Here is a 15,661-nt window from a genome sequence, read left to right as displayed (position 1 = left end):
AAAGAGAAGCAGTAATAATGAAAACTTGAATAGAACCCAAATCAGCTATTCATCCTGATGATGGTTTACCTCATAGTGCATTTGGACCACGAATAGACTTTTTAAAGGAAAATAACGTTTTTTTCCCAGTATGGCTTTGAAAACTATTAAAATCCGCTAAATTAGAACAGGTTCTCAATCATACTGAAAAATCACGTAAAGCATTTTATTACAGACAATTTTCCAGGAATATTAAAATACAAATCATAGGACTAATATCATTTTTTTGGTCTAACAAAGCTAGTTTTAATCTAAGAACTTTTCATTTTAATATCTGCAGACAGCTGTCTATAATACGATGCGATAAATAACTATGCTTCTTAATATATTATTAGTAAGAGGGGGGGGGGGGGCTGAGGGGTGAACAAAAGTAGGTTTAGTAAAATCACCATCCTACTACCACACATTATGTAGGAATAAAATTAAATATTAAAATGTTGTATCTAAATTTTAAATTTATTTAATTATTTAATTTATTGATAATTGTGCTTTTATCAAAATATCTATAAGTTTTGTAGTTTGATTTCCTTTTAGAAATGGTAGGCTGCGAATTGTAAAGCAAAAAGTTTTAAGAACTTGGCAGCTTTACACGGTTTTCTTAACTGCAGCGTGTACTGTGGGAGTAAAAACGAAGATGAAACATTACTTGAGTAAAGTTTAGTAATAATTTAAATAATATAAATAACATAATATTTAGAAAATAAGTAAAGATGTAAATTAATTGTTTATTTATAAAAATATCACAATTACACATTCAATATTATTTTCTTTTTAACATTTTTTACATTAATAACACAAAACGCATACATTTTTAAAATTTTATTCGGGGATATATGAAATGTAAATCATACTGTTACCCAACTTTTTATTAACACATTTTCTCATTCGTTTGCTCAGATCATATCTTGATTTTTTTCTATGTTAGTTTTAGGAGTCCCTTTTTAATTTTTTGTGTTTTGGGGTGGTTTTAGGCTATTTTCTTTCTAACGAAAAGAGAGCCCCTACATACTAGGGGCGAAACCACTAGTTATTAATAAAACAATATATATGGCTACTACAACTAAAAAGGTATACCAATTAAAATAATTTTTTGTTAAAAATTTTGGACACTGAAGGTTTGCACAACTCCATCAAAGTTTTTAAGCCAACAAATGAAAGATTTTGTTTATGAAACATAAATATTACTGATAAAACTTTAATCTTCCAAAATTTAACATATATATTTATCTGTTGAGAACAAAAGGGAGCTTCAGAGTGATTTCTTTTGATACATTCTCCAATTTTACTATAACCTGAAAATTAATTCTAATAATATATGAAAAGCAGGACTCCGGAGCCGCGCGCCAGCCACAATAAGACTCAAATTTAAACACATCTAGATGCTTTGAAAAGAGGCATTAACATATTTTGGGTCAGGTTTTGACTTCCAGCTAATATCTAAAGTAGTATAAGATTGATTTTCATGAGGCTTACAGGCTGGCGAGCGGCTGCCGAGCCCTGCATAAAAGCTAAACAAGAATGATACTATCTATAATAAAAAAAATGGATTGAAACACAGAAAAAGTGATATAAAGGAACTTGTCCAGTAGTCTTAAATAGAAAATGAATAAATAGAAATCGCGAAACCTTTTACCTTTTTTTTTGTATGTTCTTATATTTCTATTATTATAGCATGACTAACAGACCAACGGAACAAATGATTTATATACTGGACGCTCATAATTATAGGAAATTAAGGAAAAGTATCACATTATTTCGTCCAGAAGATTTTTATCAAATTATTGAAAGGTTGCGTGATTATCATACCTGTGCGTAATAGATGATCCTTATACTGAATAGATTTTGATCAGCTGACAGAACAGACCCGGCCAATCTCTCTCCAATACCTTGATGGACATATTATTACTTAGATCTTACACCAGATTTTCATGTTCTATAATCAAGTGAATCACGCAGCTGGCTAAAATAACAATTCAACCCTTCCACCACATTTATCTCCCCCTTCCAATGGGATGAAAGAACTGACCAATAAATGAAGGGGGAAATAGCAATCTAAAATGACGAAAATTTTTACCCTGTCATAAAATCCACGTATATTCTACATTGATAGCTTTAATTTAAAGAAAAGAGATAAAAATAGAAACTGAATTACTAAAGGTTTTGATTTTTTTTCTTATAAGAAATTAATTAGTTACTTCACTCCTCCCTTTGACCCCACCTACATAGCAGCGGTAAGTGAAATTTCATCATCTCTAGTATAGTATACCGTGGAGTGGTGTAATCCAGACTAGAACCCGACAACAAGCAAACGTTACCAATTACCTTAATCGTCAGAATGGTTAAATACCATTGCCTATATCCCTTCGAAAAAAAATTTTCATTATTAATTCAATCTATTCACATAGTTTAATCTATCTTAGATATAAGATAAATATACCTAACTTTTTTGTGATTAACAAACTAAACATGTATGCTATTATTGTTTATTAGTAGCGCAGTTACTACTTGGCATGTCTGTACATTTTTTCTCAACAACACAACGTGATAGTGCTTTACCTTACAAGGTATAAGATGTTTCAGTATTGATTTAATTCTATTATGCGCAACTTATGTACACACTTGTCCATGTTTATTGTTTACTCACCTCCTTTGTTATGTATTGTGTCCTGAATGGCCAACCAATGTTTCCCTGGCCTGGATAGAGAACTGCAAACATTATACAAACATGCAGTTAACATAATTAATCCAATGTACAACAGGGAGTAAGGGATATAGTCTGTTTAATTAAAGATAAATTTATACTCGAGATATATATAATATAAATTTCAATAAATCTTATAAAAATCAGAAATATCGAGGGATAAGACAATGAACGATAAGTTGATATTCCCAATAATAATAAACAAATTACAATTTCACTAGAATAAAATAAAAAAGTTATACCACTGCTAGTTTGAACCAAGCATTCAAGCTTTAATAAAAATATCAAAACTTTGGGAACAAATTCAATTTACAATCCAATGTCCACTCCCTCCCTGCAAAATATTACTACTTGCACCCTTTACCTGCAATGTGGCGTAATCTTGAACTGAAACCTGTAGGTGTTTTCAAAATCAACCATCTTGGATTCTGCAAACCCAACATCATTCTAATAATGGATATATTATTACTTGGATGTTGAACTAGATTTTCATGTACTCTGATAAAGTGATTTCCCTGTGCCTGTTTTCCTAATGAAATACGTGTGTTCTTGAAACATTTTTTATTCAATTTTTAACCATTAAAAGAATTTTCTATTCAAAAGAATTGATATCATATCAAACGATCAAAGAATGTTTGTTCAAAGTTTCCATGAAAAATGTAGGACACAAAGTTTGAGAATCCTTTCTAAAAATTTGCATTTTATCTTTAACAATGCTTTGCCAATGGTGGGGAATTAGGGGAACAGAATTATGTTCATACACAACTAAAAAAAAAACAGATTTGAATTTTAGAAAATTCATAATTAATAGAAAATAACAGTTTTAAAAAAAAATTCTTTGTTAATAAAATCAAGGTTGGAACAAATTGCTTAAGTTAAAATGCAAGGCTTAGCATTTGGAACATAAAATTGGGAAGCTGTGACTAATCAGTAAAAATGGAGACTTCTGATAACAACTATTGCAGACAACTAACTAATTTTATTGAAGAACTTTAGCCTGGAAGTCCTTGTTATACATGAAAAAAGCGCCTGTTTAGGGCGAAGGATTTTCGTCTGCCATAGAATTTGTAGGTAATACTTTTAAGGCTTTTAGTAATGGTGTTGTTTTGGACAAGATTCGAACCCTTTACCTCCTTGACAACGAGAGGAATTGTAAAAATAAAGCTAAAATACAGAAATACAAATATAACTAGAAAAATAATGTTAAGTATTAGGAAATGGAATTTTTCCTCAATTTCGAATTTTATTGGAATTAAAAACAAGCACTGAGAAATAAATAAATTGCCATTCAAGTGTGATCATAACATATTTTTATAACGTCACAATTGCATCATTGACCGCCCAACCAGTGCTAAGACTTGTAGAATAGATATGCTACTGGAAAAAAAGCATAGATAGTAAATGCAAAATTTTGCATAAAAAATCTCCAAACAATGAAACTGAAATGTTTTTTTTTATTCTTCAATCTCGTAACTATATGAGAAGCATTCATTCAGAGATAACTTTTATCTTTATTTATTCATAAAAGAAATAGAATTGCATAAAGAATTCCACTTTCAAGATTAATACAGAAAAAAAACATTTACATTAATGAAAATAATATATGCAAATTTTGTTTATCAAAAAAGTCGATAGGCCAAATTCTATGAAAATTTTTTAGGCTAGCTTATGAGTTTGAGTTACCATGGCCTTCCATAACCTAACATATCTAACAAATCAATTTCTTAACAAACTTTGGGTATAGTCCCTTTCGTGGCAACACCCCTTAAGGAGCATTTCTTCGTATTTTAACAGAAACTTTTCTCCTATTTCTAACCCCTGCGGGAGAATCTAACCCCGCGGGGGCCAATTGTTGAACACTGCGGGGCAATCACCTAACCCAATATAACCTAACCTAACCTAAAATTACCTATCTAAAGCCATTCTAAAAATACGACGAATCGCCCCTTAAAAGGCGCTTCCACGAGAGGGACTATACCCCAATCTTTTTGTTTGTCTCTTCTTCAATTTTTCCGTCAGTCTGTAACGCTATAGAGAAAATTTATTTTTCTTAGTTGTCATTTAATATAGACGGTCATATTTTTTGTGGAGATTCCCTGAACCGATAAACATCCATGTACTGTGGGTCATTAATAATTTTTAAAAACATTTTTTTTACTTTCAATATTTTTACGACTAGTAAACATCTGCTCTATATATCCATTTGTATGTCTGTCCATCCATTTTTTTGGATGTTGTCATCATTGTTAATAAATCTTTGAAAAGATGCGAATTGGGCTGGGACATGATACTATCAACCAACCTCCCCCCTCACATCTAGTGAATGAATTATATATGACGAAAATGCCGCAGATTTTACCTTAAAATATCCGCTTGAGAACATGGCCACATCAACTGCTTGGATCAGGCGCACTTTCAGGTGCTCAATCTTCATATTTGGTATATTTAAAGAGTTTAATATTTAGATTTTAGAACAAAGTTTTTTGAAGTAATAGTAGCTAAGATTAGATTGTCTAGAATAAAAAATCCCTTTGTAAATGTAAAAGATGTTCGTCAATAGCTTGGAATCTCATTAACTGCTTGCTTTCATGGTTCTTCTTTACGGTGAATATTTACAATTATTTTGTGATTGAGTACCTCCATCCCACAGAAGATAAAGTATAGAATAGAATCCAGGTAGACGATTCTGCATGTATTTTGAAAGTCCTAAAAGTCAGTATGGCTTTTAGTAAAATAGCATGATTTCAGGAATTATCTAGATATATTATTAAAATTAATACCTTTTTTAATAATTTACTGAAAGTTATACCGACTGGCATTCGGCAATTCACAATCAATTAAAACTTTATATAATGTATAAAATTGAATTTAGTAAAAAATGACAAAGAAATATTTGGACAAAAATAATGACATTGGCACATTTTTTAAAATTTCTTTTTAAAAAGTATTATTTCAGTTTTGTCCAAACTGGACAATCGTTCAATTCAAGTTGGTTACAAGTTTTTTTTTATTTCGCAAGATATATTTGAGGTTTTCAATTCTATATTTTATCTTCTTTGCTCCACCCTCACAAGAAAAAAACACCAACAAAATCTTTAAACAACTACAATGGAAAACACCCACCCCCAACCGACTAAACCTGTTTAGAGTAGCTTGGATATCTGTGAAGTAAGAGGATTAATGAGATCAATGTGTATTCCATTAATCAAACTAAGCCGTTTTAGAGATCTTAGTTAGTAAACAAAACCAAATTTTTATCTTAATATAACTATTAGTTCATTTTCGCATTTTTCATGTTCAATTTCTGTTTTAAAAATATTTAAATATTCCTTTTTGCATGGCCAGCATTGGATGTTTCCTTTGACAAGGACTGTACACGCCTCCTTTTCTTTTTCTATTAGAGCAGCAGCCTAAATGATAAAAGTATATAAGTAACATAGTGTATGTTTGTCTTTGTGTATGGACTTCCCATTGTGAAGCTTCATATAGGTTCAGGGAAGATTTATATCTTTTTGTAGAGGGTGTATCTCCATCTTCCCAAGAAAAGTCACCTTTAGAAGAAAATGTAAAATTAATGTAGAGTCAAATTCCATAATCCTATCTTTCCTGAAGGGTCCCTCGTGGCCCAAAATGTCGTAGCCACTAATTTATAATATAGAAAAGTCTTAAAACTGTAATTTTGTCCTCCTAGCATCCTTTTAAAGGAAATTTTATGACATTTTTACATCAACCTTTTGTTTAGACTCTGAATTATATTTTATTTCACATTTTCCTCTAACTAACTCCAGCCCAAAATAAGTAAGGAACTTTGTAAGTAATTATTAAATAGCTGCAGCCAAAACATAAAAAAGTTTACATTCTTTTTTGCATTTGTCTTATTTCTTTGCTAAAGGACAAATAAAAATATCATTTCCAGAAACTTGAAACCAATTAGTAAATTATTTTATTTTATAATGTGAAATTGATACTTTGGAATTGTTTTTACAATAAAAGAATGACAACAATTATAAAGCATATATTCAGTAGTTATAAGAAAGAAAAATATATGATAAAGGTATGAAATCACAAAACCTTTATAAATATTTAAGAGTATTGATGTCTTTTTTTATGTCTGATAGACTGACAGACAAAGTACGTCGTATAATGGATGGTTATTAAAAGAGTTATCTTACCCGCAAAAAGCACCAGTTTATCTTAAATAAAAGCTGAAAAATACACATCTCTACATAGTATTACACACGAACTGACGAATGGAAAACACACTAAACGAATTTTGAAGCATCTTTTTTTTTAGCATTTTAGCTTTTTAAAACAAGCAGCTACATCATTGTTATAGTATTCAATTTTTTCAAGGAATGTCCTTTTAATTAAGATGACATTTAATCTTAATTTAGAGAAGATTGTCTTGTCTGTTTTAATTAGCCATAGTAATATACCACCAGACATAGAACAACTATGAGACAATGCCTTTCTTAAACTAATAATAAATCTTCCCTATTATGTAAATGATTTTTTTATGATTTTCCTGTCACGATGGTTTTATTCCATTGAGTACACTGTACAGTATGATAAATATTATTTTATCGCTTTTACAATTTCAAATGATATAATCCTCATATAAAAGAAATAGGATGTATATCTGTCTTTCTCTGTGTCAATACTAAAAGGTCTCACTAACTGCTGAAACTATATGGATCTCCTTTACAGTGAAGCTTTTTTATAGATTCTAGAAAGGCTATGACTTACAACTTACAGTGGCAATTCGTCCTTTATACAGCTCAGTTTGTTGTTGTTGCTTGGATAAGTGCGACACTTATTAGGGGACTTTTGTAAGCCGCGCACCTGAGATGCTGTGCCGTAATTTATACCTACTTTTCTTTAGCGATAGTTTGTAAATGTTAACAATGAAAAATGTTTGTCAACAACATACCTCTTTTTTTTCACAGAGGTTAATTACTTGTATAAAGTGATATCTCTGTATGACATTAACCACCCAGCACCCAGTTAACAGGGTTTGGTCTGTGTTTATTAAAAACTACAAAATAGATAAAAAATATATTATTGCTAAACCGTCTTTTATTCTGTCTGTTTGTTAATACAGATCTCTAAAACAGCAGCCAGAGATTTTTCACTTTATATCATAATATTTTCGTTTCTAAAATATAAGAGGGAGGGCGGGTTTCCCATATATGACATTAGAAGAAATATTTTGCTATAGAACAAAAGCTTGTATAATTGAAAGAGCACCATCAAACCTGGATAATCTAGAAGGCTAAATGGTTTTAACAATTGATTACACACAGCTGGCCATTCTATGTACACAGTCTAAGAGATATAAGTTTTCCGGAATTGTAATGTAGGGAGTAGATTTGAAATCTGCATCAAATTTTAAGTATTTTTTATAAAATTCTTTTTTTTGTAAAATTCTTTATCTAAAAGCGAAAATACATTTTAAGTTAATTAATTTTGACCAATAGGATAGGTGGATTTTAAACTACCTGCGCTCTAATGGTTGAATGATGTAGACATCCAATCAGAGCGCAGATTTTTTAAATCCACCAATCACAGATGCCAAAATTAATTAACTTAATTTGTATTTCCGCTTTTAGATAAAGAATTATACAAAAAACGAATTTTATAAAAAAATCCTTAAAATTTGATGCAGATTTCAAATCTACTCCCTACATTACAATTCCGGAAAACTTATATCTCTTACACACATATGTACATACATACAGGTCACTGACATGGTTAAAAGAGAAGATTTTCTATAACTGAGACCTGTGCTCTTGTAAGTTTATGTTTTACTCTATGAGCGTCGCCAAACGTAAGATATTTTATCAATTGATTACACATATTCGGCCTTTTTTATTTATGCATGTATAACAAAATAATAGCAACCCTACCCACACACAAAAAAAAACATTTGGGGTGCCTATACAACCCCAACTTTTTTTTGGGGGGGGGTGGGGGGGGGGGAGAAAACAATATTTCCAGAAACATTATTTTGTCTAGGAAGATAAACACCCCTTAGTTACCTCCCACTCCCTTGGATGTCTTTACCTTTACGAATATTGATCGCTCTAAATTAAATTGAAGCAACCCGATTAATATAAATGAAACTATCTATGTTTTAAATAACAATATTAATCACCTTAACTTTGACAAAGCTCCTCGGCATAAGCAGCCTCTTGAATATCTTAGCCTCACCCAGGTAGATCTCATCCTTCACCTCGGGCTCTTTCACCCACACGTTCATGTGGATCATAGAGGTCTTCTGCAGGTTCTTTATCCCGTCCTTCTCCGTGGTGATGTATACGGACATGGTGTAGGTGGTTCCTATTGGACTTCCAGTGTACAATCTAAATTCGTGATCGTATTTTGAACCTTATAAATGTCTGCAAGTGCTTATAATTTTCAAAAAAAAATGGTCTGCTAAAAGTGTAACTATTCAGTGGCATTCTGTGATAGTGTTCAAAGCTTTAAAAAAGCCTAAACAAGAAAAGTTGCGTTAGCTGTAGTACCTAAAGTCAAAGACAACCAAAAGAATAAATCACTGTATTCCTTACAATTTTATCTGTTCGGAAAAAAGGATTTCGAATTAATTCGTACTTAGCTTCAATTAAGACCTTAGAGTCTTAGAATACAGTAAAATATAAAGAAGTTACGTTACTAAATCTGACCTGCTGGGTTTCAGCCTGACCGTTGGGGAAAGGTTGCCGCTGATTTCCATCTTGAAAGGTATTACCAAGGTTTTATTCGCAGTGCGCTGAAAAAATACTACAAGTTTAGGCTTATGAAAATGAAAACATTTACAATTATATATATAACTAGCGGCTGCGCCCCTAGAAGCCTCTAGGGACATTTAAGGTAGGAGGGGGAAAAGTCGACCTCATCCCATTTTAAATTTGAGTTTTAAAAAGGTAAATTTTTTTTTTCTTTTTTGGGGGGAGGGGGTGAAGACACCCTCCCCAAAAATAGTTTAAAACCATCCACGGACCTATAAGAAGCTTCACTGTAAAGGAGAAAAATATCGGTTCAGCCGTTAGCGAGATCCTTCGGGACAGACAAAAACGCTTACTACTTTATATAATAGGATTAGCTAAGCAACAATTTGATTTAGATCAGATTTTTCCTCTTTTATAATAATCTGAAGACATATTTAGTGAATGTATTGTAAAATGACATTTTATGATTTAGTCAACGTTGAGGTGTTTTTTGCTTTAATTTGCAATATTGTTTTAAAAACTATATATAATAGACATGATATTTATGACATATTCTATTTACTGAATTAAGTTTATAGTGCAGTCTTTATTATTAGATAATGCATATGTAGTTTCCATAATTATTATACTACATAGTTACAATATATTTCCATGGTGTAGCAAAGATTTTGTACTGTAATATTGAATGAAAATATCCATTGTAACCGCCTCTATTATGCACCAGAAGAGTGCACCAATTTACATATAAAAATAATATTCTAGTTTTGTCAGGGATCTCAAGGGATAAGACAATAAGAGTTGGATTCATGTGCATTCTAAATTATAATAAACAATAATACTTCTTTAGAATTATTGATTTAAAAGTTTTAACCAACCAATATAAGTAAATTAAAGTTTATAAGCCAACGAATTAAAGAAAGTGTAGATGAAACTTACGGTACCAATGTACTTCTAAAAAGTAAAAAATTGAATAATGCAAAATTAGAAAAGTAAAAAAAATGTATTTAATTTTCGTGATAAATACCATGCTTTACTAAAACGGCAGATTCTTTGACCTTGTCGTTTACGAGATTTTAACTTTCAAATACTATCCTTATGTAAATTTTCCATGTACTGTAAAATATGTCGTTATACATATGTAAATAAATAACAAAAGTTTGTTAAAAAACTGTAATGAAATGGAGAACAAACCAGACAAGTTTAACTTTAGAAACTTAATAAACATTTCATAAAGTGTACAATGTACAATGTAACGTTTTATATTTTGCAGGGTTTTTAAGAGATAAGACAATAGGCGTATCATTGATGTACATCCTCAATAATAATAACAATAACTTCTGTTGAGGCAAGTGTAAAGTAGCCGCGTTGATAAATATGAGTAGGCTATCAAAAGCCCCGGACTTCAACTGCCCAGTAATAGGGGATTTAAAATTTCCTGCCTGCTTTTAAAGTATATGTACGTATATGTTTAATTTTTTGTTGGATTTCTAAATAACATGTATATCCTATTTATTACATATATAAAATAGTAAGGTGTTTTTGTCTGTGGCTTTAAATTTCAATAAATATCAAACCGATAGAATTCTCCTGTTAAGGGAAGCTTAATATACATAGGTTCCAGGATGATTTTAGCACAGTTAATTTTTAGATAAAAGACTTTGGTTGGTTTTAAGATATTTCTGCCATTTTCAACTTCTTTGAATATAGACTCATGAAGCCTCTAATTCTAACGGACTCAGCGCTTGCCTATGCCCAATGTAAAACAAACAATCAAGAAAATCTTAGATGCATGTATTGTAAATATGAATAAAGGAAAATTATGGTTCAAAAACAAATATTCATCATATACAATAGTATATATATATGTATTTATATTATAGGCCAAGTACAAAGATAGAAATTCCAAGGAAGGCGTATAAGACATTTCTAGAAAGTGAAAGGAAGAGGGAAGGGGGTCAGAACTCTATAATTTTTTGCTTTATTTAAACAGTTGATAATTATTCCTCGACGAGGGGGGTTGTAATTTTTAAATAAAATGCTATTTTCTCCCAACTTCCATTTTACAATATTTCTTTTAAGTTTAAATTATACTCTTCCTTTTAGGATATTTGGACAAACATTAATTAAACTTTCATGAATTTTTATATTTCTTTTTTTTTTTGGGGGGGGGGGGGGTGTGAAGTGCTAAAATTTGATGAGCACCCTTCTTACTATCTAACCAAGAATATGACATGTATAGATGTCTTGTAAATATCACGGAGCGAGTGGACAATGACAGTAAATTTAATCTACCCCACCCCCCTACCATTATTCACTTGACACTAAAGGTTGAATATTTCTTTTAATAAATTTGAGGAGAAAATTATTCTATATTTTATTGTCATATCCCTGTGAACGTGTGTAGAAATACATATCATGTCTGGGACTCAAGATTATTCAACATAAAACATGAATTAATTACATAAACATAGATTGCATTTTTCATATCTATATATTGTACATATAGATATTATGTCAGTCGCGTGACCAAAAAAAGTATAAACAGTGAAATGTTTTGATAAATAAAAATGACCATGATATTTTAATTTAGATAATCTAATAATGATACGTACCAATTTCTACAGCTAGTTTATCAAATTAAACTAATTCTGATATTCTAAGCAGGAAAAATTGTTGGTTTATCAATAATTATTACTAGTGTAGTAAATGATACTTACCCTGATATACTGAGCAGGATAAATTTGTTGATTTATCAATGACTATTTCTAGTGTAGTAAATGATACTTACCCTGATATCCTGGGTAGAATAATTTGATGGAATTTCAATATGATTTCTAGTGTAGTAAATGATACTTACCCTGATATCCTGGGTGGGATACATTTCTAAGAATATCAAAAGTATTCCTAGTGTAGTAATTGATACTTATCTTAATATCCTGGGTAGGAAAAATTTATTGGTTTATTAAGTAATACTAGTGTAGTAAATGAAATTTACCATGATATCCAAAGCCAAATAAATGTGTTGGTTTATCAATAAGTATTATTAGTGTAGTAAATGATACTTACACTAATATCCTGAGACGAGTAGATTTATTGATTATCAATAAGTATTACTAAATTAGTAAATGCTACTTTTACCTTACCATTACCTCGTCAGGGTAGGATTCTCCTTCGATTTAAGTGATCATCTAGAGAATCCAGAGCATCATCCGCTTTTAATGGGATGCGATACTCTAACACCAAAGGATATTAGTTTAAGTAATATGGACCAAGCCATTGCCCCTACTCTTTCTATTTATGTCGCGCACCTGACATAGCAGCAGTAGGAACTATTTATAACGTCTTTAGTTATGACGCGGTGTCGGCCCGAGATTCGAACCTATTACCTCCCTGGGGACGAGCGGATGCGCTAAATGTTGAGCCACGATCGCGGGTTTCAGTAAATGATACTTACCCTGATATCCTGAGCCGAATAAATTTGTTGATTTATCAATAAGTATTTATAGTGCAGTAAATGATACTTACCCTGATATCCTGAGCCGGATAAATTTGTTGGTTTCTAACAATCATTTCATTGCAAAACTGAAGTCCCATCAATTCTTCATCTTCTCGGCCATATCTCAACTCCAAGCTCAGCTAAAAAGAAAGATTTTATTAAATGGTTGCTTTAAAAAATGAGAAAAAACACATAGGAAAAAGGTTAGGGTAACGTCAAAAAATGTTGCAGTAAAGCTTTTCTATAGTTGGAATCACATCGATAAATCACCATTGATAACAAACAAAATTGTCCCATCTGTAGATAATTTAATTGAAAAATATACCATTTATAATTTACAATCCCTTTCTTACTGCTAATCTTTGAGCAAAATTATTTGTACAAAAAAACAAGAAAAGATTTTGTAAAAATTTATTTATATTTACTTTTATTTTGAGAACGTAAAAGTATTGAGCCAAAACACAAATAGATAAATTCAATTATAGTGGTTCAACAACTTCTATGTAGAGTATTTAGACAATAGAGTAAAAATAGAGTATTCTAAAAACTATATATGATAGAATTGTTCAATTAATTTTAAAAAAAAACAGTAGATAAAATCATTTAGAGTGGTTCAACTTCTAGAGTATTTAGACATTATAGTAATAAAAACATAGTGATTATGGGACAATATCTGATTTTAATTGAAAAAAAGGAGAACAGATTTGCTAATCATCATTGGGGACGTATATCATTTTATCATTCTTTATCTTATCCCTAAAGATCCTTGGGCGATGGAAAGTCTGCCAGCTTATTCTCTCATAACAGAGGTCCCTAAATTAGTTCCTATACCTGGGCATAAACCTTCCAAGACATGTCCGTGGTGTCCTGGTCCTCAATGACGACCACCCCACAGAGACACCTGTCCCTGCTGTCCACAGATGAGATCTCTCTCTTCGGCATGAACAGAGTCATCTTACCATTGTACGAGGACTTCTTGTACAAGCGAAATATCTTAATATATAAAATAATATTTATAAGAAGGATTTTTCTTTTGTGAGGGTTAGGTTCAAAGACAAAGGTTACAGGCTGGATTATTTAATTTACACATTTTTCTCCCCCTTCAATTAAGAGGTTGGTCACCCTAAAGTAACCTTTTGGTAATATTTTTTGTATTCTACAACATTTATCATGAAAAAATAACTCATGAAAAATATGCTTTTCTCATTAATTGTTATTTTTTGCTTATATCAATTATTTGTTATTTTTGTAAGTAATTACAACAAATAACATATTATTAATGCAAAAAAATATATTAGGAAATAACAAGGATTGACAATTGAAATTAATAACAAGGATGACAACATCCATAAAAGCGAAGCACTGAAACGGTAGGACAAACGGACATTAACACTTGTATAGTATCTGAACTGAAAAATCGGAACATAAATGTATAAATGTCGAATCAAAATTGTAGGTAAATTTGTTGAAAAACTGCTTAAAAACATGATAATGTTTACGGACATACTTACATTTTGGGACTTGATTATAGAGTTGCTTCGCTTATAATATTGTTCTTTGTTGTCCCAGGAATCAATATACCAAAAATCAGATCAAACGGATAATTAAAACACTTAAAAATTTGTTGTTAAAAAAGTAGAAAAATCAACATGTTTAAAATGGACGTACGGACATTCTGGTAATGATTATAGAGTTGCTACGCTTTCTAAATCGTACCCAACTACTACAGGAATCATCATGCAAAGTTTGAAATCGATAGGACAATTCTAACATGCCTAAATTAACGAATAAAAGCTATCTATCTCGGACGGACGTACGTACGGACGTACGGACGGACGGACGGACGGACGGACGGACGGACGTACGGACGGACGGACCGACCCTAATTATAGAAAAGCTTCGCTTTTAACAAGAAAGATTACATTCATAACAAAGGCACTAAGCACAAAAAAAATATGGAAAACTTACAAAGTGTTGTATATAGCAGATGAACTATAAACATATTATTTTTTTTTTTTGTAACATAACCAACAGACCAATAGACCCAGTACGTTGTATACTTGACGCTTTTTTTGATAAGGGTTCCCCTTACAAAAAAAAACAGTAGCCTATAACAATTTCTAAAAATGACAACCTAGAAAATAACATTTCCCACATAGAATTACAGAAAAACAGTATGGTGAACAGACAAACAAATGGGATATAAATTAATTTGATCAACAAAAGTCTTATAATCTTTTTTTGACACACCATATTTATCCTATCATATTCTATAAAGTAGTAAAAGTTTTTTTTGTCTGAAGCTTAAGACTTCAATAACCATTGAATTGATTGGGTTCTGTATTTTAGTTAAGCTTCACAAAGGTCATGTGATGGTTTTAGGCTATTTAATTTTCTGATTTTAATCTTGGGATGGTTTTAAGCTATTTTTCTAGGCTCATTATGCCCCTTTGAATATAGAATCCCTAGATGCTAGGGGCGCAGCCGCTAGTTATATACAAAGGGAAATATAAACATTGATATCTGTTATTTCCTGGTTAGATTGATAACTAAATGATTAAAACTTACCTTGTCTTTAGGTTGCTTTTTACGTTCCAAACTCATATTTAATAGCTACAGGTAGTTGCACCTGTTTACAACTGAAAATACAAGATATAAAGTAGAAAATTAAAGTATAAAACTCCTCAAAATAATGAT

At 31.1% G+C, this 15,661-nt stretch overlaps 1 protein-coding gene across 1 annotated transcript; it reads right to left on the bottom strand.

Moving 5' to 3' along the window:
* Positions 1-847: 847 nt before the first annotated feature.
* Positions 848-15,605, bottom strand: LOC145318301 (phosrestin-2-like). The gene is made up of 11 exons (XM_080159611.1): positions 15,533-15,605; positions 13,796-13,957; positions 12,994-13,104; positions 9,424-9,509; positions 8,895-9,102; positions 6,073-6,150; positions 5,100-5,171; positions 3,105-3,187; positions 2,684-2,745; positions 1,846-1,925; positions 848-1,331 (listed from the first exon to the last, which is right to left on the bottom strand). The coding sequence occupies exons 1-11, from the start codon at positions 15,566-15,568 to the stop codon at positions 1,263-1,265; spliced, it is 1,047 nt and encodes a 348-aa protein (XP_080015737.1). The 5' UTR covers positions 15,569-15,605; the 3' UTR covers positions 848-1,262.
* Between the last annotated feature and the right edge of the window lie 56 nt (positions 15,606-15,661).

This window comes from Acartia tonsa, chromosome 4 (assembly GCF_053477335.1).
Source record: "Acartia tonsa isolate MP-2025a chromosome 4, ASM5347733v1, whole genome shotgun sequence".
NCBI lineage: Eukaryota > Metazoa > Arthropoda > Copepoda > Calanoida > Acartiidae > Acartia > Acartia tonsa.
Note: the sequence above shows the minus strand (reverse complement) of the source record. Positions and strands in the feature narration are given on the sequence as shown.